The sequence below is a fragment of the Petaurus breviceps genome, unplaced genomic scaffold (assembly GCF_028583685.1).
Source record: "Petaurus breviceps papuanus isolate PSGF00001 unplaced genomic scaffold, PetGlider_PUasm1.0 179, whole genome shotgun sequence".
Taxonomy (NCBI): Eukaryota; Metazoa; Chordata; class Mammalia; order Diprotodontia; family Petauridae; genus Petaurus; species Petaurus breviceps.
Window position 1 is genome coordinate 9065351 of NW_027185779.1, and position 25693 is coordinate 9091043.

Genomic DNA, 25693 nt, shown 5'->3' on the forward strand with positions numbered 1-25693 from the left:
CTTCCTTCCTTCCTTCCTTCCTTCCTTCCTTCCTTCCTTCCTTCCTTCCTTCCTTCCTTCCTTCCCTCCCTCCCTCCCTCCCTCCCTCCCTCCCTTTTTTCTTGTCATTTCTCCAAACATTATTTTCTTCACTCTTTTATACACATCCAATCAGTTGCTAAGTCCACAGTATTTCTCTCATTCATCCCCTTCTCTCCATTCACATTCACAATCACATTCACTTGGCCTAGTATTTCAATAGCTTCCTAATTCGTCTTCCACCTCTCTGCTTTCTGCTTCTTTACTTACAAGCATCACTCCTCTCACATCATCATTCTAGAAAATACTGAAAAAAATAGATTAAATCATACTACAGTAGGGTGTGTTTAGAACTGATTGAATGATAAGATCAAGGCACTGATCAAGCAGCAGGGCCATAGTGTTTACATTTGCCATTATTGGGGGGGAAATTGGGGGGAGATATTTTACCATTTGAAAAGAAAATTACATGGCCTTAACTGCTGATATTCTCCCCACTTCTCACAGCCTTTCCCCCGCCCCGTAGAAATGCTTTGAATTTGGGGATGGTCACCTATTGTTAATCCTAGAGTATATGGGGAATTCTGATCCAAATGCTAGACCTCTTTAGAAACATTTGTTTGGGAAGAAAAATAACTCCCACTTGTATAGTGTATTAAAGTTTAGCAAGTGTTTCCCTCATGATAGCGCTGTGAAGTAGAGATTAAAAGTATTCTCATCCTCATTATATAGATAACTAAACTAGTTTTTACCAGGACACTGGTGAATCTGATTGGTGGGCATTCTTCTTGTGATTTTGGGCCTCACTTGATATTGATATTCCAAACACTGTTGAGTAAAATGATTTCTGTTATTACATCTCTCATAGACTACTGAATGACCTTAACATACACATGGGAGACTCCTTGTTGGAGGAGATACTTTAAGATTTGCAGGTTGGTTGTTTTTCTGGTATACCAAGTCAAATACCTTTTATTTTTATGGTCAACAAATGTAGTGGGATCTCCCATCTTCTTCTGTTTGTCAACTGTATGTTTGTAATGGTGAAGTCTGTGAGAGAAAATAGTCCAGATTTTTCAAAGTTAGCCGTTTGTTTAAGCAAGTCAGAATGAAACTATTGCTATTTCATGGGATATCTTCTTATCCTTAAAATTTCTTTGAATTAGGTATTGATTTTTGCCTTTCATCTAGTTAATGATCTTATTGTATACAGAAAATAATTTCCTTTCTATAAGGATACACTTATTTTTGGTTGTATTGTTTGGTGAAAACCATTTACATCACTTTTCAACTCTATTCTTGAAGAGAATACTCATAATATATAGGGATGAGCTTTCTGAATTATCTACATGTTTTTTTCTTTTTTCATTTCTTAATTCTAAATTGTATTTTCCAATATATTTCCCACAAGTTTATTCTTTGGCCACCTTTGCACTGAAGTAATCAAGAACTGAATTATATAGCGACTTAATTTGATGGATCTCATTACATTTATCTAAGAATTTCCATTCATCATCCTTTGTAAAAGATGTTGTAATATGCTACAGCCATCTTCATAATGATCATTCGACTTTGTAGCAAAAGAAATGATGCTTATTATGTTTGGGCAGCTAGATGGTGTAGCAAGTGCTGGACCTAAAGTCAGGGAGACTCATCTTCCTGAGTTCAAATCTAGTCTCAGCTACTTACTAACTCTGTGACTCTGGGCATAACATTTAACCCATTTTTGCTTCATTTGCCTCATTGGTAAAATGAACTGGAGAGGAAAATGGCAAACCACTCTAGTATCTTTACCAAGAAAACCCAAAAGGAGTTGTGAAGCATTGGACATGACTGAAACAACTGAACAACACAAACAAAATCTTAATGGACTGTATAAATGGTAACTGCTATTATATTATTTGATATGATTTACAAACCATTTGGAGAAAAAAAAACTATACTTAGATCTGTGATATAGATAGGTCTAAATCCCCAAACTGTGTAATTACTGACTTTTCTATACTGAGCACCCAAATCCTGAGGTCACTCTGTATAATATGATCACAGATACAGAGCTGGAGGGACTTTCGAAGTCATTTGATCCCACCCCATCATTTAACAGATGAGGAAACTGAGGCCCAGGCAGAGTAAGGGCCTTTTCCAGTGTCACTGATGTAGTAAGTGGTGGAGCTGGGATTCAAATACACATCCTCTTGCTTTAGTGTTCTTTCTCCTATACCATGTTGCCTCTTCCACACATTCTTCCTCCCTGAAAATACAATCCTAATTTTGTTTTTAGATTTTTATCCAAGTGTGTTTGATTTGATTTGATTGCATTTGTACTTCTATTTGATTTTTCCAGAATTTATTTTTCGTTTTCAACATTCATTTCCACACGATTTTGAGTTCCAAATTTTTTCCCCATCTCTCCCCTAACCCCCACCCCAAGATGGCAAGCATACCAATTACTCCTTCCCCCAATCTTCCCTCTCATATCCCTCCCATATCCTTCCCCTTCCCCCTTCCCCACTTATTTTCTGGTAGGGCAAGATGGATTTCTATACCCCATTGCCTGTATATCTTATTTCCTGGTTGTATGTAACAACAATTTGTTAATATTTGTCTTTATCGCTTTGAGTTCTAGACTCTCTGCCTTCTTCCCTCCTTACCCACTCCCACTGGGAAGACAAGCAATTCAATATAGGTTCTACACATGTAGTTATGCAAAACATTTCCATAGTAGTCATATTGTGAAAGACTTAACTGTATTTCCCTCCATCCTATTCTGCCCCCTATTTATTCTATTTGATTTTTAAGTAGTAAGGTATTAAGAGGCAGTAACAGCAGGGCAGCAGATAGAAAATAGGCCTTGGAGTCGAGAAGTCAAGTCTAGTCTCTGAGAGGCATTTGCTGAACAACCCTAATCAGGATGCCTGAGGTAACTCCCTGAGACTTTAAGTGAAAGAGAAGGTATTTTCTGAAGTGTTAAAGAGAGCTCTTTTACCAGGAGTCTTCTCCATTAAAACAATCACAGGTCTGGTGGCCTACATGCCAAAAAAAAAACCTCTAGGAATTTTCAGCTATGCACACATACACATATGCTCACTCATAGTCCCTTTTGTTCTTTTGGCAGCATCATAATCTCTATATTTAATGAAAGTGAATTTATTAAGAAGCCCAGCAGAATCATTTTTATGCCCAGACCAGTTAATGGAAATGCTTACTAAGATGAAGGCCACTGTAATGCCTTCCTATATACTTTATGTATTCTGGAAAGATGGCAGAGTAGCTCAGAAAATTCCCAGCTCTCAAGATTTTCCCCCACAAAACTGAAAAAAAAAATAGCACCTCAGGGCAAACAGAGTAATAAAAATGAATAAGAATAGGGGCAAAACAGCCCTCCTGGGACAATCAGAGAAAATCTGAAGAAAAATTCCAGGATAAGGTTTGATCCTTGTGAAGACTAAACACCCCCAGGATAGGACCTAGGTCCATTTAAACAACAAGCAGCAAGCCTTGTTGCTGGGTTGAGAGGCTGCTTCAGTCCCAGCCACAGGAACTTTTATCCCCAAGCCAGTGAGGAGAGTTGGGTGTCTGAGCCAGGAAGATTGAGGGAACCTCTGCTGATAAGGAATGCCAGATCCAGTTGTGCTGTGGAGATGTGGACAGGGGAGAGAAGGAACTAGCACATGCCCTGTGAGTGCAGAAGCAGTGGGGCGGGGATGCCACTGGTTGTGGGCACTTAGAGAAGGCTGGAGGCCTTGGTTTTGGTTCCAGGCCAGAGGAGAGAACTGACTGAAGGAAGAACTGAGGCCAGAAGCTCTTTCTCCCATACCCCAGAACTAGAGGTGATTACAAAAACTAAGCTACTACAAATAAAAAAAAATATACAAGCAAAGGAGAAAGATTCCAACTATAGAGAGTTACTATGGAAATAGAGAAGACTGAGATTGATTTTTAGAGGAGAATATTGAAGCGAAGAAGCCCTTTTTTACCCCAAAGAATAACTAACATCAACTGGTCACCTGCCCAAAAAGAATTCATAGAAGAACTTAAAAATCAGTTGAAAAAACAAATGAGAAAGATTGAGGAAAAACTAAAAAAAAAATAAGAATAATCCAAGAAGATCGAGATTATGAAATGAAAGTCAACCAATTAGAAAAGGAGATCCAGAATCTTGAGGAAGAAAATGACTCCTTGAAAATCAGAATTGGGCAAGAGGAAGACAATGAAGTTATAAGAGCTCAAGAAATAATGAAACAAAATATGAAGAAGAGAATGTGAAACATCTCATAAGAAAAACAACTGATCTGGAGAACAGATCAAGAAGAGAAAATGTAAGAATAATCAGACTACCTGAAAGATTAAAAAGAAGGAATCTTGAAAATAATAACAGAAATAATTAAAGAAAATTGTCCTGAAGCATTAAAACAAGGTGGAAAAGTACAAATAGAAAAAAATCCACTGATCACCAAGAAAAAAACAATTTAAATATCGTGGTGCCAAAATTAGAATCACACAAGACCTAACATCACAGACACTAAAAGACTGAAGGTCTTGGAACACTATATATCAATGAGTAAAAGAGTTAACTGGGCTTCTGGCTAAAGATATCATATCAAGCAAAGCTAAGCATAATTTAATGAATTGTCAGACTTTCAGGACTTTGTTAAAAAAAAAGTCAAATCTGAACTTAATAAAAGATTTGACATACAAGAACTAAGAGAAATATAAGGTATATACCAAAGACTAATTACAAGGGAATCAATAAGGATATATATTTACCTTTTATGTATGTAAAATGTATGTCTAAGACTGTCATTAGTAATTGGGTAGCTCATAAGAAAGACTGGGATAGACCTCAGTATGATACGACTTTAAAACTAAAACTGTTTAGGAACAGCTAAAAAGAGTAATTATCTTATACAAATGAGGTGCAAGAGGAAGAATCCATACAGAGTAATTAGACGGGGAGGAGGGCTAACTAGTTCTAGAAACCTACTTTCATTGGGAATTGTTTCAAGAGGGAGCAATGCATATCTATCTAGAAAATTATAAAAGTCTTCTAATTTCAGAAAGAAATGAAACACTAAAGGGATAGGAAGGGGAGAAGATAAGAGAGGGATTGGTAGAGGGAAGGGGAAGAAATAGGTCAAAGGGGAGTATAGAAAAGTGTTTAGATTTATAGGAATGGAAGGATAAGGGAGGGATCCCTGTGGGGGCAGGGTGGGGGGAGGTAGGTTAAGTAATAGGAGGGCAAGGTAGCAGGTAGATTTAAAGTAGAGGAGTTGGGAGGGGAAGGAAATGAGTTATGTATAAATATCAAAACCAAGATCAAGAGTAGAATTTGTCAGGGAAAGTATATGCCTGTGTATGTATGTATGTAAATATGTATGTATGTATGTGTATATATCTATATCTAAATATATCCATGCTCAACACAGCATGTAGTATTTATTATATAGGCTTTCCTGAAATGGAAACGTATTGCTAAATATTTGGAATCCTCTCTTGTGTTCTGCTGTGTACATGACATGCTTGTTTTTCCTTTTCTTATTTTGTATGTAAGTTTCAATATTTAAGTTTATAATGTTTCTTTTTAGTTTCTCTATTATATATTTAAGTTTTAGTATTTAAGCCTATAAAAAATGTATGCTTTCTTAGAAACAAGATTGGAAGAGGAAAGTGAGACCATGTTAATAAAATGTGTTTTTAAAATAATGTTAAAGGCATAAACCATATCAGGGAATACAGGGGATCTCTATTTTAAAAGTAGCATTAGATGATATTAAATGAAGGGGATAAAGTAGAATTAACAATTCCATTGCAGTAGAACATTTACTCATATTTTTTTCAGGGCTTCCTAGTCTTTCATTTGCTTAATTAGTTCCTTATTTCAGTATTATTTTACAGTATTGTTTGACAATATTGAGAAACAGGATGGGAGAAACCCTGTTATCGATATCAGAATAATAATAATAGTAATAACTAAGATTTATAGAGTATTTTAAGAGGGTGTGCATGCATGCATGCATGCATGCGTGCGTGTGTGTGTTTAAATAAAATTTGACCCTCTAAGTTAGGGCTATTTCTTTTTTTTTTTGCTTTTTTTTTTGGAGAGGGAAGCACAGGGCAATTGGGTTAAGTGATTTGCCCAAGGTCACAGGGCTAGTAAGTGTTAAGTGTCTGAGGCTGGATTTGAACTCAGGTCCTCCTGACTCCAGGGCTGGTGCTCTATTCACTGTGCCACCTGGCTGCCCTAAGGTAGGGCTACTTTTATTCTCATTTTGCAGATGAAGAATCTGATGCAGAGAAAGGTTATAGAGTTTATCAGGGTTATACTGATAGTAAATGTGTAAGTCAGGATTTGAATTTAGGTCTTCTTGACTACAAATTGAGTATTTTAATTACTGTACCCCTAGATATGAAAACCTGGGCAAATCCTTTTACCAGTCTCATTCTTATCTATCTTCTGTGGAAATGTGGAAAACAGTATTAACACTATTGTAAGGACAATTCTTTGTAAACCTTTTATGTGTATATGGGCAGCTGGGTGGCACAGTGGAGAGAATGCCAGACCTGAAGTCATAGACTCATCTTGAGTTCAGATGTGTCCTCAGATACTTACTAGCTGTGTGACCCTGGGCAAGTCACTTTTAACCCTGTTTTTCTCAGTTTCCTCATCTGTAAAATGAGCTACAGAAGGAAATGGCAAACTACTCCAGTATCATTGCCAAGAATATCCCAAATGGGGTCAAGAAGAGTGAGAAATGACTGAAAATGGTCATACAATAACATGATAAAAGCTGTTGATCTATACCTATTTTTACCTAGGCTGCTTTCCAGTTTTCTCAAGAAATCTTTATCAAATTATGAATTCTTTACTAAGTAATTTTTGTTTTCTGGTTTATCAAACACTGTGTTACTAAATTCCATCATTTTTTATTCTTCTTTGTCTAATCTATTCCATTGATCTTCTTCCCTGTTTTTTTAACCAATATCAAGTGGCTTTTATGATTGCTGCTTTTATAATGTATTTGAGGACTAGGAATGCTTTCTTCATTCTTTTTTTTTTAATAAAGCCATCTCTAGATATTATTTATTATTTCAATGATTTTCTTACTTTCAGTTTTATCAATCTACTTTAAATTTTAGGATTTCCAATTTGGTGTTTAATTAGGAATTTTTACCTTGTTTGTTTTTTTTAATTCGAATTTATTTATTTTTTAGTTTTCAACATTCATTTCCACAGGATTTTGAGTTACAAATATTCTCCCCATCTCTCCTCTACCCCCCCCCATGTAAGATGGCAAGCATACTGAATACTCCTTCCCCCAATCTGCCCTCTCTTATATCTCCACCTCCCCTCCCCCCCTTTACTTTCTTGTAGGGCAAGATGGATTGCTATACCCCATTGCCTATATAACTTATTTCTGGTTGCATGTAAAAACATTTTAACATTTGTTTTTAAAACTTTGAGTTCCAGATTCTCTGCCTTCTCCCCTCCTTACCCACCCCTACTTGGAAGACAAGCAATTCAGTATAGGTTATACATGTGTAGTTACGCAAGACATTTCCATAGTAGTCATATTGTGAAAGACTAACTATATTTCCTCCATCCTATCCTGCCCCCCATTTATTCTATTTTCTCCTTTGACCCTGTCCCTTTTTAAAAGTGTTTGCTTCTAACTACCCCCTCCCCTAATCTGCCCTACCTTCTATCATCCTCCCTTTTATCCCCTGCGCCCATGCTTTCCTCTTTTATTCATATTTCTTTTCATTATTTCCTTTTAATATTCAATATATTTTTTCCACAAAAGGATTTTTAAAACTTTTCAGTCCTATAATGGTTTGATAGTTTAATTAATATATCACTGAAGCTTTGAAATAAATTTGGTAGTATTGCCATTTTTACTATACTGACACTACCCAGCCCTGAGGACTGACTATTCTTCCAGGTACTTAAGTTGTTCTTCATTAAGGAGTATTTTGCATTTGAGTCTACTTAAGTGTTTTACCTTAAATAATAGATGGATCCCTATTATTTTATGCTTTTTGTAGATACTTGGAAATGAGGTTCCCCTTCCCATTATTTTTACCTACTAGATTTTATTATAATATAGAAATTCTGTTGATTTTTGTGTTTATTTTGTAGCCTTCAACTTTGCTGAAGCTACTGACTCAGTATCTTTGCTGATTTCCTAGGTTTTTCTAAATAAACTATCATATATATCATCAGGATATTAGGAAAGTCTTATCTCCTCTTTATGCTTTCAGTTTCTTTTTCTTGTCTTGTTGCTATTACTAGCATTTCTAGGACAATGTTAAATAATAGCAAGGGAGTGGGCATCTTTGCTTTACCTCCTGTATTGGGAGAGGTTCTAGTGTAGTTCTAATGCATATATTTGCTTTTGGTTTTAAGCAAATATTTTTATTTTATTTTTAAAAGGTTCTTCTATGCATATACTTTGTAGATTTTTTTTAAAAGTGCAAATGAATGCTTGAAATTAATAAATGATTTTTCAGCATCTATTGAAATATAGTAATCATTTGGTTTTGTATGTTTTTGTTTCTAATGTGATTGTTTTTTTTTTTATTTTTGGAGGGGGGAGGGCAGGGTAATTGGGGTTAAGTGACTTGCCCAAGGTCACACAGCTAGTAAGTGTTAAGTGTCTGAGGCTGGATTTGAACTCAGGTCCTCCTGACTCCAGGGCTTGGGCTCTATTCACTGTGCCACCTAACTGCCCCTAATGTGATTGTTTTTTTCCCCCAATGTTAAATTATCCTTGTATCCATGGTATAAATCCATCTTGGTCGTAATGAATGATTTCTTAGATGAATTCTCTAGTCTGAAGTGATTTTATTTAACATTTTTGAATTAGTATTTATCAATGATGCTGGTTTGTAATTCTTCATTTGTCTTTTCTTCTTCACTGGTTTAGGTATTAGGACTATATTTGTTTCATAAAAAGAATTGCGTAAATTATTTTCTTTTTCAATTTTTGAGAATATTTTGTGTAGTATTGATAATAATTATTTCTTAAAGGCTTAATACAATTCTCCTATGAATCTGTTAGGATCAGATTTTTTCCCCCCTTTGGTAGTTTCTTTACAACAAAATCTATTTCTTTTTCTGAAATTGGATTAAGATCTCTAGTACTTCTTTTACTTTCATCTTGTTCATTTGTAGTTTGTTGGTTTGATTTTCCACCCACTTTTTAATCTTGTTCAATAAAGGTTTATCAGTTTTGTTAATCTTTTCAAAGAACCAACCTTTAGTTTTATTTATTATTTCTATAATTCTTTTTGGTTTTCACTCTATTTCTTCTCTAATTTTTAACATCTACTTTCTATTTATTTTAAATTTGTTTATTTGTTGACTTTCTAATTTAAAAAACAATCTTCAGTTCATTAATCTTTTGTTTTCTATTTTGTAAATAAATTTTTTAGGGATATTTTTCCCAGTACTACTTTAGCTACATCTCAGAAATTGTACTAGGCTCTTTCTTCATTATCATTTTCTTCCACATACTTTTTAGTTGTCCTTATGATTTGTTTTTTGATTCACTAATTATTTACGTTTTCATTATTAAGTGTCCATTTCAGTCTTTTGTTTGTGCTTCTTGAACTGAAAACTATTTTTACTGAGTTATAGTCTGTAAAGATGTGATGACTATTTCCACCTATTAGTTGCAATATTTCTGTGCCCTAATAGTCATATTTTTGTCAAAATTCCATTCAGAAGTCTTTTTTATCTAGATTTTCCAGTAATTTTCTTCAATTTTGTGTTGTACATTTTTTTATCTTGTCAAATTTGACTGAAAGAAATTAATGTTTCCTGCTATTACTGTATTACTTTCTGTCTTCTTGTAATTCACTTAATTTTTCTTTTGCAAATTTAGATGCTGAGGTGTTTTTAAGCTTAATATTGATAATGGTTTGTTGTATGTTTGCTTCAGAACAATATAGTTTTCTTTATCTTTTTATATTTTGAATTTTGGTTTTTGCCTACTTTTTCAGATTTTCCTAATGCATAGTAAATTTTCTTTCAGAATTCAATTTTTATTTTGTTTATGGCCTTGAGTTTTTGGCGTGTTTCTGGTAGGCAAAATATTGTATAGGGTTTTATTTTCTTATCCAAACTGTCACTTTTTTATTGTGTTGGGTTGTTAAACCCATTCACATTTACATTTATGAGTTAGGGTTTTTGTTATTGTTTTTTTCCCTATAAAGATAATACTTTGTCTTTTCGCTTTTATTACTTTAAGGTATTCCTTAATATTCCTAGCAGCTGTCCAGGCAGTTGGTAATTCAGGATAAGAACTCAGGAGAAAAACTTAGGATATATAGATTTTGCTGGTAAAATTGAAACAAAGGCAGGCTGAGACATAGTTTGCTCTGGGGCAAGATAACATTTTATCAGCAGTGACATAAAATGGGTCATGCTGGCTTTCTTAGCCAAAAAGCCTGGGACCTGAGCATGATCAATTTGTTAGGCTAGCAATAACCAATAAATTGTGTCAGTGGTATCTCTCGATAACCAAAGACCTGAGTGAGGGGCCTACAGGGTCTTTTAAACCTAGCAGTGTTCTCCTTCTTATTGACCCAATAGTACATTATTTGGACCTTCCCTGACAAAGATAAAACAATCCCAATTGGGATACATTTAAGGAAGAGTTGTGTTAAAAGTTACCTCAGCTTTTTCCTATTACTTTTTCCTCTTGGGACCTTAATCCTCAAATGATAGGATTAGTCTGCTGTTGGGGAAAGTGAATTGACCTTCTGGTGTGGCTGATCATATCCCTCTCTAGCAATTAAGGAATGTTAACTGCCTCTAGTAATCTTGGCTAGAAAATGAAAACCATTGAAGAGAGGCCAAGATACTTTTTTGGTTTATCTGTAAATAAAAGCAGGGGTCCCAGGTTAGCAACCAATTATACCAGACTGAGAGAATGGTCTTTTGGGCTAGACTGAGAAGTGAGAGTTTGACAAAACAGGGAATAGGATGGATTACATAGTAATATTGGTTATTAAATAATACAGCATAATATTAATTTTCCTTAAGATATATAAATCAAATGCATGGAGATTATAATTGAGCCCTTGGGAGCTAATGAGATCACCAAGTGAGTATAGAAGGAAAAGAGAAGATGATTGGGAATCATGAAAACACCTACAGTTAGTAGGTATGACTTGAATGTAGATCCAGCAAAAGAGACTTCCAAGGAGCAGTTAGACAGATAGAACCAGGAGAGATCAATGTTATGAAGATCCAGAGAGAGAATTGTTGTGTTTTTGTCCTTCATTTTCCAAGAAGACCATGACATCAGGGAAACGATGACATGACTTGCAGTTGACTTTGATTTGAGTGAGGGAGGGCTGTGCAAGGTCACCAGCCTCACTTTCTCCTCCAGAGTCATTTGTATCTAGTGACCTGATATTCATCAGGATGACTGGAGAGTGGCTCAGGATGCAATGGGAGACCCTAGCCCTGTGAGTAGTCCTCACTACTCATCTTCACATACTCAATTCTAGCCAAAGTGGACTACTTGCTGTTCCTAAATTCCATGTCCTATCTATTGCCTCTGTACATTCCAAAAGTCCCTCCCTTCTGACTGGATCTCACTTATTTAGTCAATCCATATTCATTTAGGGCTTACCATGTGCCAGGCACTCTGTGAAGCTTCCTCCAAGACTTAGCTCAGGTGCCATTTTCTCTGTGAAGCTCTGCCCCTTTCCATTAGTTTTTAAATACACACACAAATGTGTGTGTGTGTGTGTGTGTGTGTGTGTGTGTGTAACTTTTACCCCAATTACATGTTAAAACAATTTTTTTACTTTTTTTTTAAGATTTAAGTTTTGAGTTCCAAATTCTCTCTTTCTTCTTCCCTCCCTGAGATAGTAAGCAATGAGATATAGGTTATACCTGTGCATTCAGGTAGAAGGTTTCCATATTAGTCATTTTGTATAAGAAGACTCAAAAGAAAAAGAATGAAAGAAAGGTGATGGACTCTCTTTTCTCAAAGATTTTTGGAGACTGCCTGATCTTTTCTTTGTACTTCTCCCTTAATTTCCTATTCTGCATTATATTATTTATGTTCATAATATCCACCTCTGTGGCATGCAAGTCCCCTTAAGGGCAGGAACTATTTTGTTTCTACCTTAATATCTTCAGTTTCTAGCATAATGCTTTGGAACATACTAGTCAATAAATGCTTGTTTAATTTTTAAAGATTGAATTCCAACCTGTGCTTTTATTTCAAATATGCTATTCTATTTTTGGTCACAAAGAACTGGAAATAAAGTAGGTGCCCATTAATCAGGGAAGAGCTAACCAAACTGTTGTATATAAATACAATGGAAAATTACTGCTTTGTAAAAAATGAGAAAGGTGAATTCAGAGGAACATGGGTAAGGTTTGCATGAATTGATGTACCGTGAAAAGCAGAATGAGGAGAACAACACAGATAAGGATTACCACAACATAAATGAAAAGAACAACAGAAACAAAACTGAACTTGGTGTAATTATCATGAGCAAACATATCCCATGAGAGGAGATGTGGCAATGCTTCTCTCTCTTTTCTCTGCAGAGTGAATATACATGTAGGCGTTGCATATACTGTCAGAAACAGTAGACATATTGGTTGCTTTTAGCTGAACTTTTTTTTTCTTTTTAAATCTTTGTTATGAGGGATAGCTATTAAAATGGATATGATGTAAAAAAACAAAGAGCATACATTAAAAATAAGAACAAATGATATATGTTGCATTATGCAAAGCCACATTATATGGCATTCTCAGCTTGCATCACGAAATAGAGAGGCAGGGTCGTACAATGGAAACTATGATTGACTTAGGGTCAGAAGACTCTTTCAGATTCTACTTTGGCTACTTATGACCTGTGTAACTTTGAGCAAATCGTTTTAACCTTTCTGGGTCTCAGTTACCCATGTATAAAATGGGGAGGTTGAATAGATGGTCCCTAAAAACCCTTTCAGATCTGAAGTTATGATCCTGTAAAGAATATTTTTGTATCATTTCATCATCCAGCCATAATTCAAGTTTGACTTTCAACAAATCTATTATAAGCCTCAGAGATACATCACAATGTCATTTTTATCATGTCCCTCTTGCTAAGATTTGGGTGTGATAAAAGTTCTGCTGATTATGAATTAGAATAGAATATTGGGGGCCATCTCCAGGCATCCTGATGTATATCTGGCCATCAGACCCAGATGGCTCTGGAGAAGAAAGTGAACCTGGTGACTTTACACAGCCTTCCCTCACTTCAATCCAATTCACTTGCATGTCATGGCATCAGGTCCATGATGTCATGGTCCTCTTCAAGAATGAAGGACAAATAACAACAGAAAGGATACTACTACTACAAATAATAACTGACATTTATGCAGTGCTTAATATGTGTCTGGCACTGTGCTAAGTGTTTTACAATTATTATCTCATTTAGTGATCCTCATAACAATTCTGGGAGGTAGGTGCTATTATTAGTCCCATTTTACAAATGAGGAAACTGAGGCAAACAGAAATTAAGTGACTTGCCCAGGATCATACTGAGAGTAATTAATGTTTGAGACTGGATTTGGCCTCACGTCTTCCTGACTCCAGGCTCAGTGCTCTATCTATGGAGCCATTTAACTGCCCCCAGAAGCATTTGGGGGTTTCAGTGTATTTTTGATAAACCTAAGGTTGTCAGGTGACAGCATCCTCACTGTACAATATAATGAACTTTTTTTTCTTTTTCTCATCTTTATTTTAGTTACATAATGACCTATGCTCAAGTCCTAAGGCAACATTACTTGCCATTCTATATAGAAATCATTTTATTACATCATAAAATATAGAAGCTAGCTTAGTTGATGTAGTCTCTGCTACTGGGAAATTATTCCATCACTATTTCTTTTTACTATAAACAGTTTCAATTGCATTTTGCAATGTGGTAGAGGTTCTTTTGGATATTACCCTTGTCTTGGGTAATGCTATATACTTTAAGTCTTCTCTCTTTTATACTTTTTCATTTAATTTTAATATTATCAGTATAACAACACTGACTTTATATAGAGCTTTAGTGTTTATGAGGGTCACATACACATACACAGTATCCCCAAAGATTTAGATACAGCTATTATTTACCCCCATTTTATAGATGAGGAGCTGAAACTGAGAGAGGAGATAAGCTAAGATTACAAAGAGAACTAATTAAAATGAAAGTTATCAAAATATTTTTCCTTCCAAATTCATGCCCCTCCTACCCCAAAATTTATCCATGTAACCCAGGTTAAAAACTCCTGGTTAGAGGAATATAGCAAAGATAATTATTTTTTAACATGGTCCTAAAAGGATACAAGAGCATTTCTACTCCTTAATTCTCAAACTCCAATACTCAGGCTCCATTATGTGAAGATGAATACTTATGACTCTAAAACTGTGCCTTATCTGATCTATTTGCCTTATCACGTTAGACTGTCAGTGGTCATTTGGGCCTCAGTCTGTCTTGATTTTCCTTATTTCCTTGGAGGAGGAGGAAACTATTCTGTTCCAATATGGTAATACTGATTCCCTTCTTCCCTGGCTGAGGTTCAGAGCTTTCTATCTTCCCCTTTTGTGTCTAATCCTTAAACTGCTGAAATCGCACTTTTACCAGAACCTTCATCATCCTGACTTGGCACTCCCACAAAGCCCCAGTTTGTAGATATTGTCAAATGCAACATGGCACTGTAGACCAAAGAGCATCCCCAGATCTCTGCCTCTTATGAATTGTCCTCTGGTCCTTATTTTAGTAACTATGTACAATCCATAGCAGGATTTTGTGTTCATAAGATGAGGAAGAATGTTAAAATGAATGCGTACGTGTGTGGGGCGCGAGGAGGGGGGAGATGTCGAGGAAGAGCCAACATGCCAAGATTATAAAAGGATGCTCTACTTCTGTACCTTTTGGGAGCAGGACTACACAGCATGCCAGCATGAGACTTTGTGAGAAGGGAAGAGAGATCAGAGAATTTCCCTTTTTTCCCATCAATTCTTTGCTTTCTGATTCCTGAAGCACTGGCTAAATGTACAAATCTACCACATAAGCATAAAAGTAGTAAGTTGAAGGGTCTATGCTTCTTTACTTAACAAAAGAGCATTTACAGCTACAAAATTAGATCATAACAATGATTTTCCTTCATAGGCATTTTATGCAGATTTTAAATATTCTTTGAATATTGGCCCAAGGTTTTTGCATTAGGCACATTATAGCCAGGCTGACTTTTGCTGGATCATAGCCAGAAAAGCTTCTGGTAGAGACCCAGTAACATCTATGAATTCAAAGCTAGGATCATTTTATTATCCATGACCATCTCAGACAACATAGACTTTGCATCTGCCATCAAAGACTAAACTGGCTATGTTTGGAGAGGCTTCTATGCAGAAGGTCGACATGATGATGATATTGTATATGAGGGGCAGGGAATGCAACAGTGAGGGAGCTGTCTAATAATAGTCATTTGGGTTGCAATATAATGGGAAGAAGGGTAATAGTAATGAAATTTTAATCATCTTACTTTTGAAATAAGGAGTGAATTTTTTCACAGGATTTGACCATAAAATCTGATAAGTAGGCATTAGAAACAGGGACATTGTGGGTGAGCCTTTAAACAATCAGACATGAACTCAAAGCTAGGATGATTTTATTATACATATATTTGACTTTATCTCCTGCAACTAATTTGGGGAAACCCAATCTAGGTGACTTCTTTAAAGAACAGGACTAAAAGCATAGCAGATTTCTGTTCCTTGAATATTCTTACAGAATATTTAAGAGTATTCCACTAGGGTTGTATCCCAGAGAGATCATAAAATGGGAAAAGGACCCATTATGTGCAAAAATATTTACAGTAGCTCTTTTTGTGGTGTCAAAGAATTAGATATCAAGGGGAGGATGTCCATCAATTGGGGAATGGCTAAACAAGTTGTGGTATATGAATGTAATGAATACTATTGTACTATAAGAAATGAGGAGCAGACAGACTTTGTAATAACCTGGAGAGATTTATGTAAACTGAGGCTGAGTGAGGGGAGCAAAACCAGGAGAACATTGTATATGATCACAGACACATTGTATCTGTGATGACTAATTTTGATAGACTTGGCTTTTCTCAGCAACGCAAGATTCTAAGACAACTCCAAAAGACTCATGATGGAAAAAGCTATCCACATCCAGAGAAAGAATTATGGAATCTGAATGCAGATTGAAGTGAACTATTTACTCTCTCTTTTCTGTTTAGTTTTGTTTCTTCTTTCTTGTGGTTCATTCCATTGGTTATAATTCTTCATTACAACTTGACTAATATGTGAAGGTATATATAGAACCTATATTGAATTACATGCTGTCTGGGGTGAGGGGAGAAGAAAATTTGGAACTCAAAAATTTGTGGAACTGAATGTTGTAAACTAAACATAAGTAAATTTAAAGGGGAAAAGTCATTTATTATTGCCTCTGAGATCACAATAGGCATAATTTCTCTGAGAATCTAATTTTCCTTTTAGAATCTTAATATTGACATTACTTCCCACCTCCCCCCCATACACAGTCTTCTTATAGAACTTATGATCCAGCAATACCTGCATCTTTACTGTTCTTCATATATTTCCTACATTTTCTACATTTCCACTATTTTTCTTCTATGCCTGGGTAACTAGGTGGCACAGTGGATAGAGTTGACCTAGAGAGACTATTCTTCCTGAGTTCAAATTTGGCCTCAGACATTTACTAGCTGTGTGACTCTGGGCAAGTCACTTTACCCTATTTGCTTCAGTTTCTTCATCTGTTAAAATGAGCTGGAGAAGAAAATTGCAAAACGTTCTAATATCTTTGGCAAAAAAACAAAACAAAACCCTAAATGGGGCTGTGAAAAGTCAAGCATGATTGAACACATCACATTTTCCTCCCAGGCCTGGAATTCCCTTCCTTCTTATCACTTCCTGGCTTTCCTGACTTGTTTCAATCAAGTGTTATCTGAAATCCTACCTTCTACAAGAAACCTTTCTTCATTTCACTTAATACTATTATCTTCTCTAAGATTATCTCCAATTTATCCTGTATAGGTCTGGTTTGTATGTAGTTGTTTGCATCTTTTCTCCCCATGTTAAGCAGCTATGTAGATAGAAAATGGAACCTAGAATCTGGAGGGCCTGAGATCAAATTTGGACCTAGACACTTAGTAATTGTGTGACTCTTGGCAAGAGTCACTTACTTAATCTCTTTCTGCCCCTTTCCTCATCTGTAAATTAGGGATAATAATTGCAGCTACCTGTCAGTTGTGTTTTGGGTATCAAATGAGATAACATTTGTAAAGCAGTTAGCAGAGTGCCTGGAACAGAATACTCACTTAATGAATGCCTATTCTTAGATTGTAAGCTCCTCAAGGGCAGGAACTGAGTCTTCCACAACCTCCCCCACACTCTTTCTTTGTATGCTCAGCCCAGTACCTAGCATATAGTAGGCATTTAATAAATACTTATTGACTTGATTCCTATCTTTTCAGCGGAACTCCCACCTCCTTACACAGCCATTGCTAGTCCAGATGCCAGTGGTGTTCCTATAATAAACTGCCGTGTGTGCCAATCTCTAATCAATTTGGATGGCAAGCTTCACCAGCATGTAGTGAAATGCACAGTCTGCAATGAAGCTACGGTAAGTTTTTTCCCCCCCCCCCCCTTGCTTAAGAAAGCCTAAATTGGCATGTAAGTCCTTTCCAAATGAAGTATATTGGTAGTATAATCCTAGTGGTAGTTGGGCAGGAATATAAACACAGGAATCCCTTTATAATGACCAGAGTGTTGCCTAAGCTAAATCAATTAAGAAGTCCTCATTATTGTTTCGAATGAAATGCATTTTGTCTTCTTAGAGAAGAAAGTCAGTAAAGAGTGGTTTGTGAGATCATTACTTATTGTCCTCAGATAGACTCTGTTCCCATCACAGTTAAATCTATTTACTGTTTCTTATAATAAAAAGGTTTTATCAGGCAGTTTTGTAGATGAGAGATGTAGCTTCACTCTATGGGTGAAACTATTAAAATGTGTTTCTTGTATGTAGGGTGCTCAGATGAGTTTTCTTGACTAATGTAGGCAATCATGTACTTCTAGAAACTAGACTGAAAGCCATTTTACCAGTAGTTTGTTGACTCAAACATATCCACTTTGATAATGTTTAATTGGTCTGCATCACATATTCTAAAGGATGAACTTTCTTTTTTCCCTTAGTCCCCAGCTGAATATTTCTCCTTCCCCAAGTTTTGCTAAAACATTTTGTCTGGATTATTTCATTGTCCTTTTCATAATTCCTTTCCTCTGTAGTGACATTATCACAACTTCCCTCTGCCCTGCACTCCAATAAGCTCCCCAAGGGCAGAGACTAATACAATACCTTGTACATAGTCAACGTTTGTTGAAGTAAACTGAAAAATAAAAAGGCTTGGGCCAACACTATGCTTGGAAGAAATATGTTTATATCAGATTTTTACATTGTCAATCCCTGTGAAGTATGAGTGATATTAAAAAAATGTTTTGTGGTAAGGGTTACAAGTAAGGTAGGTTTTTGCCTGGAGAAAATGATTACCCTCTGTAATATCCTAACCCCTTTGATAGCTCTTTTATCCCAGGAGAGAAGAGTGATGCCAATTGTGTCTCAACATTGGCCCTAACAAATTCTCCACCTGTGTTCTGTTATTCATTTAATTGCATGATCATTGAATCAAGGGGATGGAAGGTGGGGAGAGTTGTGGGAACTTTTATTCCCTAACAGTGAGTTGTTACAAGGAGGGGCAAATGTCTAGCCATTCATAAACAAATATAGAGAAAACAAAGAGACAGATAACTTTAAAAAATAAAGGCTATAGACCATCTTAAAAAATGATAATTTAAACATGAAGAGAAAGAATGAAATTCAATAAGCATTAAGCATAGATTGTGTACATGCTAGATGTGTATGCTAGATGCTGGCAATCTAAAGACAAAACTGGAACAAGTCCTGCTCTCAAAGAGTTTAAAATCTACTGCAAGAATATCCCATGTATGTGTAAATACAAGATAATTCAAGGAGAGAGAGACAGAGACAGAGCCTGAGACTGCCAGCACATTAAATACTGGGGCAGTCAGGAGAGGGGGGCGTGCTCTATATTAGGCATAACTTGGGTTAAGTACCAGAAGTACAATATGGAGGATGAAGTTCAAGGTATAAGAGCTAGGAGCTCAGTTTGTTTGGAATGGGCAGCCTCTTGGGCTGTATCGTGAAACAAGCCTGGGAAAGGATGTCAGACCCTAGTTGCAGCAAGCCTTGAATGCCAGATTAAGGAGTTTGGATTTTATAATAGAGGCAGTTGAAGATCATTATGGCTTTTTTAAAGAGAGAATGACTTGGTCATGATCAGATTTGTGTCTTGGGAGAATTATTTTGGTAGCTGTGTGATGAATAAATTGAAGAGACTGGATGCAGGGAGATCAATAAGGTGTCTCTTAGGGGTCAGGGAGCTAACATGGGAGAGTAAGATATCTGTTGGGTTAGAAGTGAAAAGGTCTAGTTCCATTTTCAACACTGATGGATTATACCTGTGTTATTTCAACTCTGGGTTTCAGTTTACTCATTTGTAAAATAAGAGTGGAAAATGGACCAGATGACCTATGAGCTACCTTTGAGCTTCCAGACCTATCCTATGATCTTTTTAAAATTGTCCAGATGAATGGTGACGTAAGCATGAATTAAGGTTGCAGTATGCTTGGACAGAAAGTGATAGATATAAATTAGAATGTTTAAGGAATCATAGAGTTTTAGAATTGATAGGGACCTTAGAAGTTACCCAATCTTATCTTCTCATTTCTCAGTAGAGGAGCCTGAAATCCCAGAGAAGTTAAGTGACCGTTCCAGGGTTGCTTGTTTGTGGCAGTAATGGGACTAGAATTTAAGACACCTGACTCCCATTGAAGGCACTGAGGTGGCACAATGGGCCTGGAATCAGGAAGACCTGAGTTCAAATACTAGCTGTATAAACTTGGGCAGCTGTGTGCCTCAGTTTCCTAAACTGCATAATGCAGTTCATAATAGCACCTACCTTCCAGGTTTATTATGAGGATCAAATGAAATATTATAAAGTACTTGGCACGGTACCTAGCACATCACAAATGTGTGATAAATGCTATTCCCTTCCCTTGTTTTCTTATGCCACACTTAATCCACAACCATTTATTAAACACCAAATATGTTTCAGACATTATACTAGGTCTATGACTACAAAGACAAAATGAAAAAGCCCCTGGATTCAAGAAACTTATGTTCTTTATGGAGTAGACATATGTACATGTATAAGTTTGTTCTATCTCTCCCTCCCCTCCTCTCTCTCTGTTTCTCTTTCTCTCTCCCTGTCTCCCCACTCCCCAACCCCTTCTCTCCATTAGTAACTGGGGAATTTGAATTGAACTTTGAAGAAAACTAGGGATTTTAAGAGACAGGTAGAAAAGGGAGTATATACCAGGCATAGGTGACAATATCTGCTAATTCCAAGAGATGGGAAATGGAGTATCTTGTGTGTAGAATTGCAGGAAGTTGTATATAGCAATTTTATAAATCATTTACCCCATATTCTCCTTTCTGTCCACTCCCAAAATGTATTCTACCTTCTGGATGTTTAAATTTTAACTAAGTGATAAAAACTTTACCATTCTGTTAGAAAGTTTTCTATTTTTAAAATGTCCAATGATTTGGTAACATTAGAAATAGAAACTTTCTTAAATTAAGTTGAACTTTGATGTACCCTAGTCAGTCTTGGGTTTGAAGGTACCTTATACAATTCAAAAAGAGGGAACAAAGGTGTGACTTTCTGTTCTCTGTTTAGTGGCAGCTAGCTGGTGTAGCGGATAGACATCCTGGAATCAGGTCCTGAGTTCAAATATAGCCTCAGATACTTAGCAACTGTGTGACCCTAGGCAAGTCGCTTAACTGCTATTTCCCACAGTTTCCTAATTTATAAAATGGGAATAATTATAGTACCTACCTATCAGGTTTGTTGTGAGGATCAAATGAAATAATATTTATAAAGTACTTTGTAAACCTTAAAACATTATATAAATTTTATATTTATATAATACTCTTCTTCTTCTTTTTAATGACCTATATTTGGCTTCCCTCTCTCCCCCACTTATGTAGCCAATCAAAAACCCACCAACAGGGAAGAAATATGTTAGATGTCCATGTAATTGTCTCCTCATCTGTAAGGATACATCTCGGCGAATAGGATGTCCAAGACCCAACTGGTAAGAATTAAAGAAACATAACTTCAGTAATTCATTTTTCTTCTACATAAAATGCAAGCTGTGAACTGTGGACTTGATGGGTGGAACTGCCTTTTTGTGCATAATATTCTTGAATAACTGATGAAAATTTCCTAGATACTAAACATTTATTTAAGGCCTTGAGTTAAATCGTTCTGACTCATTAGGTTAACATCCTCAGAAATGACAAACTGCTTCACCTTTACCATATCAATGACTTTAAGTGATATATTGATATCACTTAATTGATATATTCCATAGTGTGTGTTTAAGCATATACAGTATATACTTGATCAATATTAAAATTAGGTATGTGGACATGATAAATGTAATTATGAGCATATTTCTATCCATGCATTTCAGGACTTTGTGTCATCTCTTTTTTCTCTGCTTTCTTAGGAACACCCCACTTTCTTATCTGTTGGAAGCATTGAAAAAAGTTTTGGTAGCAAAAAGAGGCTGAATTTGTTGACCAAAAAGACATTGGTAGATTATTTATATGTATCCATATTATGCCATCCTCCCTACCACCACAAATAACTGAACTGAATTTGGGCTTATTGAATGAGAAGAGGCAATTTAATTACAGTATTAGCCCAATTTCATTTACCCAGCATTTTGGTTGTAACTTAATAGCAGCTCTATCATGGTTCATGGTATGTAAATTCCTGTTGATGTGGTGTAAAGTATAATGTTGGAACGTATTAGTCATGCTTGTAACTTTAAAAAATATAATCACTAAGATAATGGAAAATTTAAAATATTACTTTATTCCTTCATAAAATTAATATTGATACTTTTTTCCTTGACAGTTTGTATTTTTTGTGGTCTTCTTACAAACTGAGAGTACCCTTCTAGGGCTTTCAGGGAATATTAGATATTTTCCTTCCTATTTCATAATTAAGAAAATCTGGGAATTACCTTTCCCCCTCCAAAAAGCTGAGAAAACCTGGGAATAGAAATAATTTTTTTTTCAGGATCTTCGTAAATGATGGAGTAGGACTGAACTATAGTACTTTACTAAACTCTTATGATAAAATTATATCCTTTCAATGCTAAGGGACAGAGTTTTAACTATTCTATATGTGGAAAGTATATTGGTACCATATGCTGTATAACACAGGAGTCTTTAAATCTTTTCCTTCATCAATCTCTTTGTGGGATGAGGAAGCTGTTTAATTTTCTTTCCACAGTAGACGCATTATTAATCTGGGCCCAGTAATGCTAATTCCTGAGGAACAGCCTGCTCAGCCTGCATTACCAATACAACCAGAAGGGACACGAGTAGTATGTGGGCACTGTGGAAACACATTCCTGGTAGGTACCTAAAATTGATCATAGAGAAACTAACCCATAATTGCAATGTCTCAGGAGGTGTTCCCCACTGGAGGGTTTCAAGCAAAGGCTGGATGGCCATTTGTTGGTTGTAAAAGGGATTCTTGTTCATTCATTTGTGAGGTCCCTTCCAACTCAATTTGGTGACTTGCCAATTCAGCTTTCAGAAACATTCATACTTATTTTTCCCAGAGAGGAAGGGTAGTGAAAGATTTTGCTTTTTTATTATATGAAGTGCTGTTGCTTAGCTCTGAGTTTGGTTGTGTCAATTAAAACTTGTCCTAATTTCTGTGAGGAAATTAATAATTTTAAAATACAGAAGAAATTTTCAATTGTTTCTGGTCAAAAGCTTTCTATGTATTTTTTTTTTTTGCAAAAGATACATACAATACAGGTATTTGTTATCCTTATTGGATAAACTGCTAGAATCCAAAGTTAGGAAAGGGGAAGGTAATTTTATTTGAGCAAAAGTTATGTAATTTTTTATTGTAAAACACTCAAGTCCAGACAAAAAAAGAAATTAACTCATGAGATTTAACTTGTCAATAAATATAATCTGCTGTTCCTATTCCATTCAACGAGCATTAAATGAGCACTTATTGTGTGCAAGGCTTTCTACTAGGCTTTGGGGATACAAAGACAAAAATGAAATTATCTTTGCCTTCAAGGAGTTTACATTTTACTGAATCATAGAAAATCTAAACTACTGTGTAAGACACTACAATCTAAACTATTAAAAGAGCCTTTCTTAGAAAAAAGCAGAGTGGAAAAGATCTAACACTACAAAGGAGGTCTTGATGCCACTAAGTGATGAGGAAATCTAGAGGGAGCAGCTGGTGGCACTGAGCTTGGAATCAGGAAGATTCATCTTTTTGAGTTCAAATCCACTCTCAGACACTAACTAGATGTATGACCTTGGGCAAGTGATTTAACCCTGTTTGCCTCAATTTCCTCATCTGAAAAGTGAATTGGAGAAGGAAATGGTAAAGCACTCCAGTATCTTTACTGAGTGGGTCACTAAGAGTCAGACATGACTGAACAACAATAACAGCAAAGGGTAGAAAGAGTTATTTTCCATATGCATGAGATACAGAAGACAAATCTCTTTCCTCCATTATCATTAGAACCTCCATCAGTATCTTCCTATCTTCATTTTAACTTCACAACAAACCTCTGTGATATTCTAGGAAGAGCACTGGATTAGAAATTAGAGATCCTGAGTGAAACACTGGATATTACTTCTTACCTCTGTGATCTTGGGCAAATCATTCAATCTCTCTAGGCAATACTTGTCTCCTCTGTGTTATGAAGAGCTGTATTAGACAGTTTCTAAGGTCTCTTCCATCTCTCAGTCCAACATGATCTTATAGGGTGGAGTAAATATGATGATGACGATGATGATGATGATGAAGATGGCATTTATATATTACAGGGGTTCTAAACCAGTTTTTTAAAGTACCCCTTTGGCAGTCAGGTGAAACCAATGGACTCCTCAGCTTAATGTTTTTAAATGAATAAAATAAAATGTGTACAATTACAAAGGAAACTAATTACTCTGAAATACAGTTATCAAAATATTAAAAAAAAAAACAAATTCACAGATCCCAGGTTAAGAACCCCTGACATGGTGCTTTAAGGTTTGCAACATTTTTTATGCTTATTATTTCATTTAAATCCTCTTTTGCTGCCCCCATTCTAAATATAAGTATACTGAGGTTCAGGGTGACTTGAGTGAGGTCCGGAATGAGTGAATAAGTAAATGACTGATGATATTTTTAAGGAAAAAAGGTCCTTTTAAAGAAAGGTCCCATATATTTTTGTCATTTTAATAATTCAGTATTTATTTTCTGTTTGTAGAATTCATTTCCACATGATCTGTGAGCACTAGATTAATAGCTACTGAATTGAATAAAAAAGCCACATATGTCTGTAGTTAACAATCCTTTCTCCCCCTGCACATTCCTACATATTGTGTCCTAATGAAAATGACATTTAAAACAATTCAAAACAAACTTAACCTAAATTTAGGGATTTTAGTCAAATTTAAGGATTTCCCTTATCCAACATCCTTGCATCTTGCTTACTATTTGTTTGTTTCCTCATATCTGTGGCCAAAATACTCCTTCCCTTCCTTCTTTACCTCTCATCTGCTTCTGTGTTTCTACTCCAGATGGCCAAATATAGTTTTTATAGAATCAGAAGGTGCTTTTGAGACCATCTTGTGCAACTTGTAATCAAAGAAGAACCTTTTCTATAATTCATCCAATTAGTGGTTATACAGAGTCCTTTTGAAGACCACCTCCATTGGTGAAGAACTTTTAACTTTAAAGGTCATATGATTATTTTTTTAGATTATTAGATTTTGAGCTGAAAGGGACTTAGAGGCCACTGAGTACAATTCCCTCATTTTACAGAAGCAACAATGAGACAGATTTTAACTGACCTGCCCTGAGTCACACAGCTAATCAATGTCTAAGGGGAGGTTTGAAGCCACGTCTGTCTCACTTAAGGTCGAGGGCCCTATCCACCATAACATGTCTCTCTATTCAAAAGTGAAAGGGGCGACTGGTCCACTTTGGTATAGTTCTACTTGTTATGAAGTTTTTCTTCATGTTGAATTAAAATCTAGCTCTCTGCAGCTAGCTTTGTACCTGTGGATCCTGTTTCTGCCATTTGGTGCCAAGTAGAACAATTGTAATTCCTCTTCCATGTGACAGTCCTTTGGATAAATACTTGAAGATAGGAAACTAGATGATACTTGAAATCAGAAAGATTTAAATTCAAATCTGATCTCAGACACCTGTTTGTCTCGATTTCCTAATTTGTAAGGTGGGGGATAATAATAGCATCCACTTCTCAGCATTGTTGTGAGGATCAAAAGAAATAACATTTGTAAAGCACTTTGTAAACCTTAAAGTGCTATACAAATTCATTATTAGATAGCTCTCATTTACTCCCCTTAATTATTTTCTTCACTGGGGTAACATCCCCAATTCTTTCATCTGATTCAAAAAATATCCTTCCTGATTCTC

General features: G+C 35.8%; 1 protein-coding gene across 1 annotated transcript in view; it reads left to right on the top strand.

Moving 5' to 3' along the window:
- The window catches only part of PIP4P2 (phosphatidylinositol-4,5-bisphosphate 4-phosphatase 2), an 85097-nt gene that overhangs the window by 18850 nt on the left and 40554 nt on the right, over positions 1–25693 (top strand). The window contains exons 2-4 of the mRNA XM_069086670.1: positions 17549–17697; positions 21202–21308; positions 22520–22643. Coding sequence (XP_068942771.1) covers positions 17549–17697; positions 21202–21308; positions 22520–22643 — 380 coding nt within the window. The remainder of the gene's footprint in view (positions 1–17548; positions 17698–21201; positions 21309–22519; positions 22644–25693) is intronic.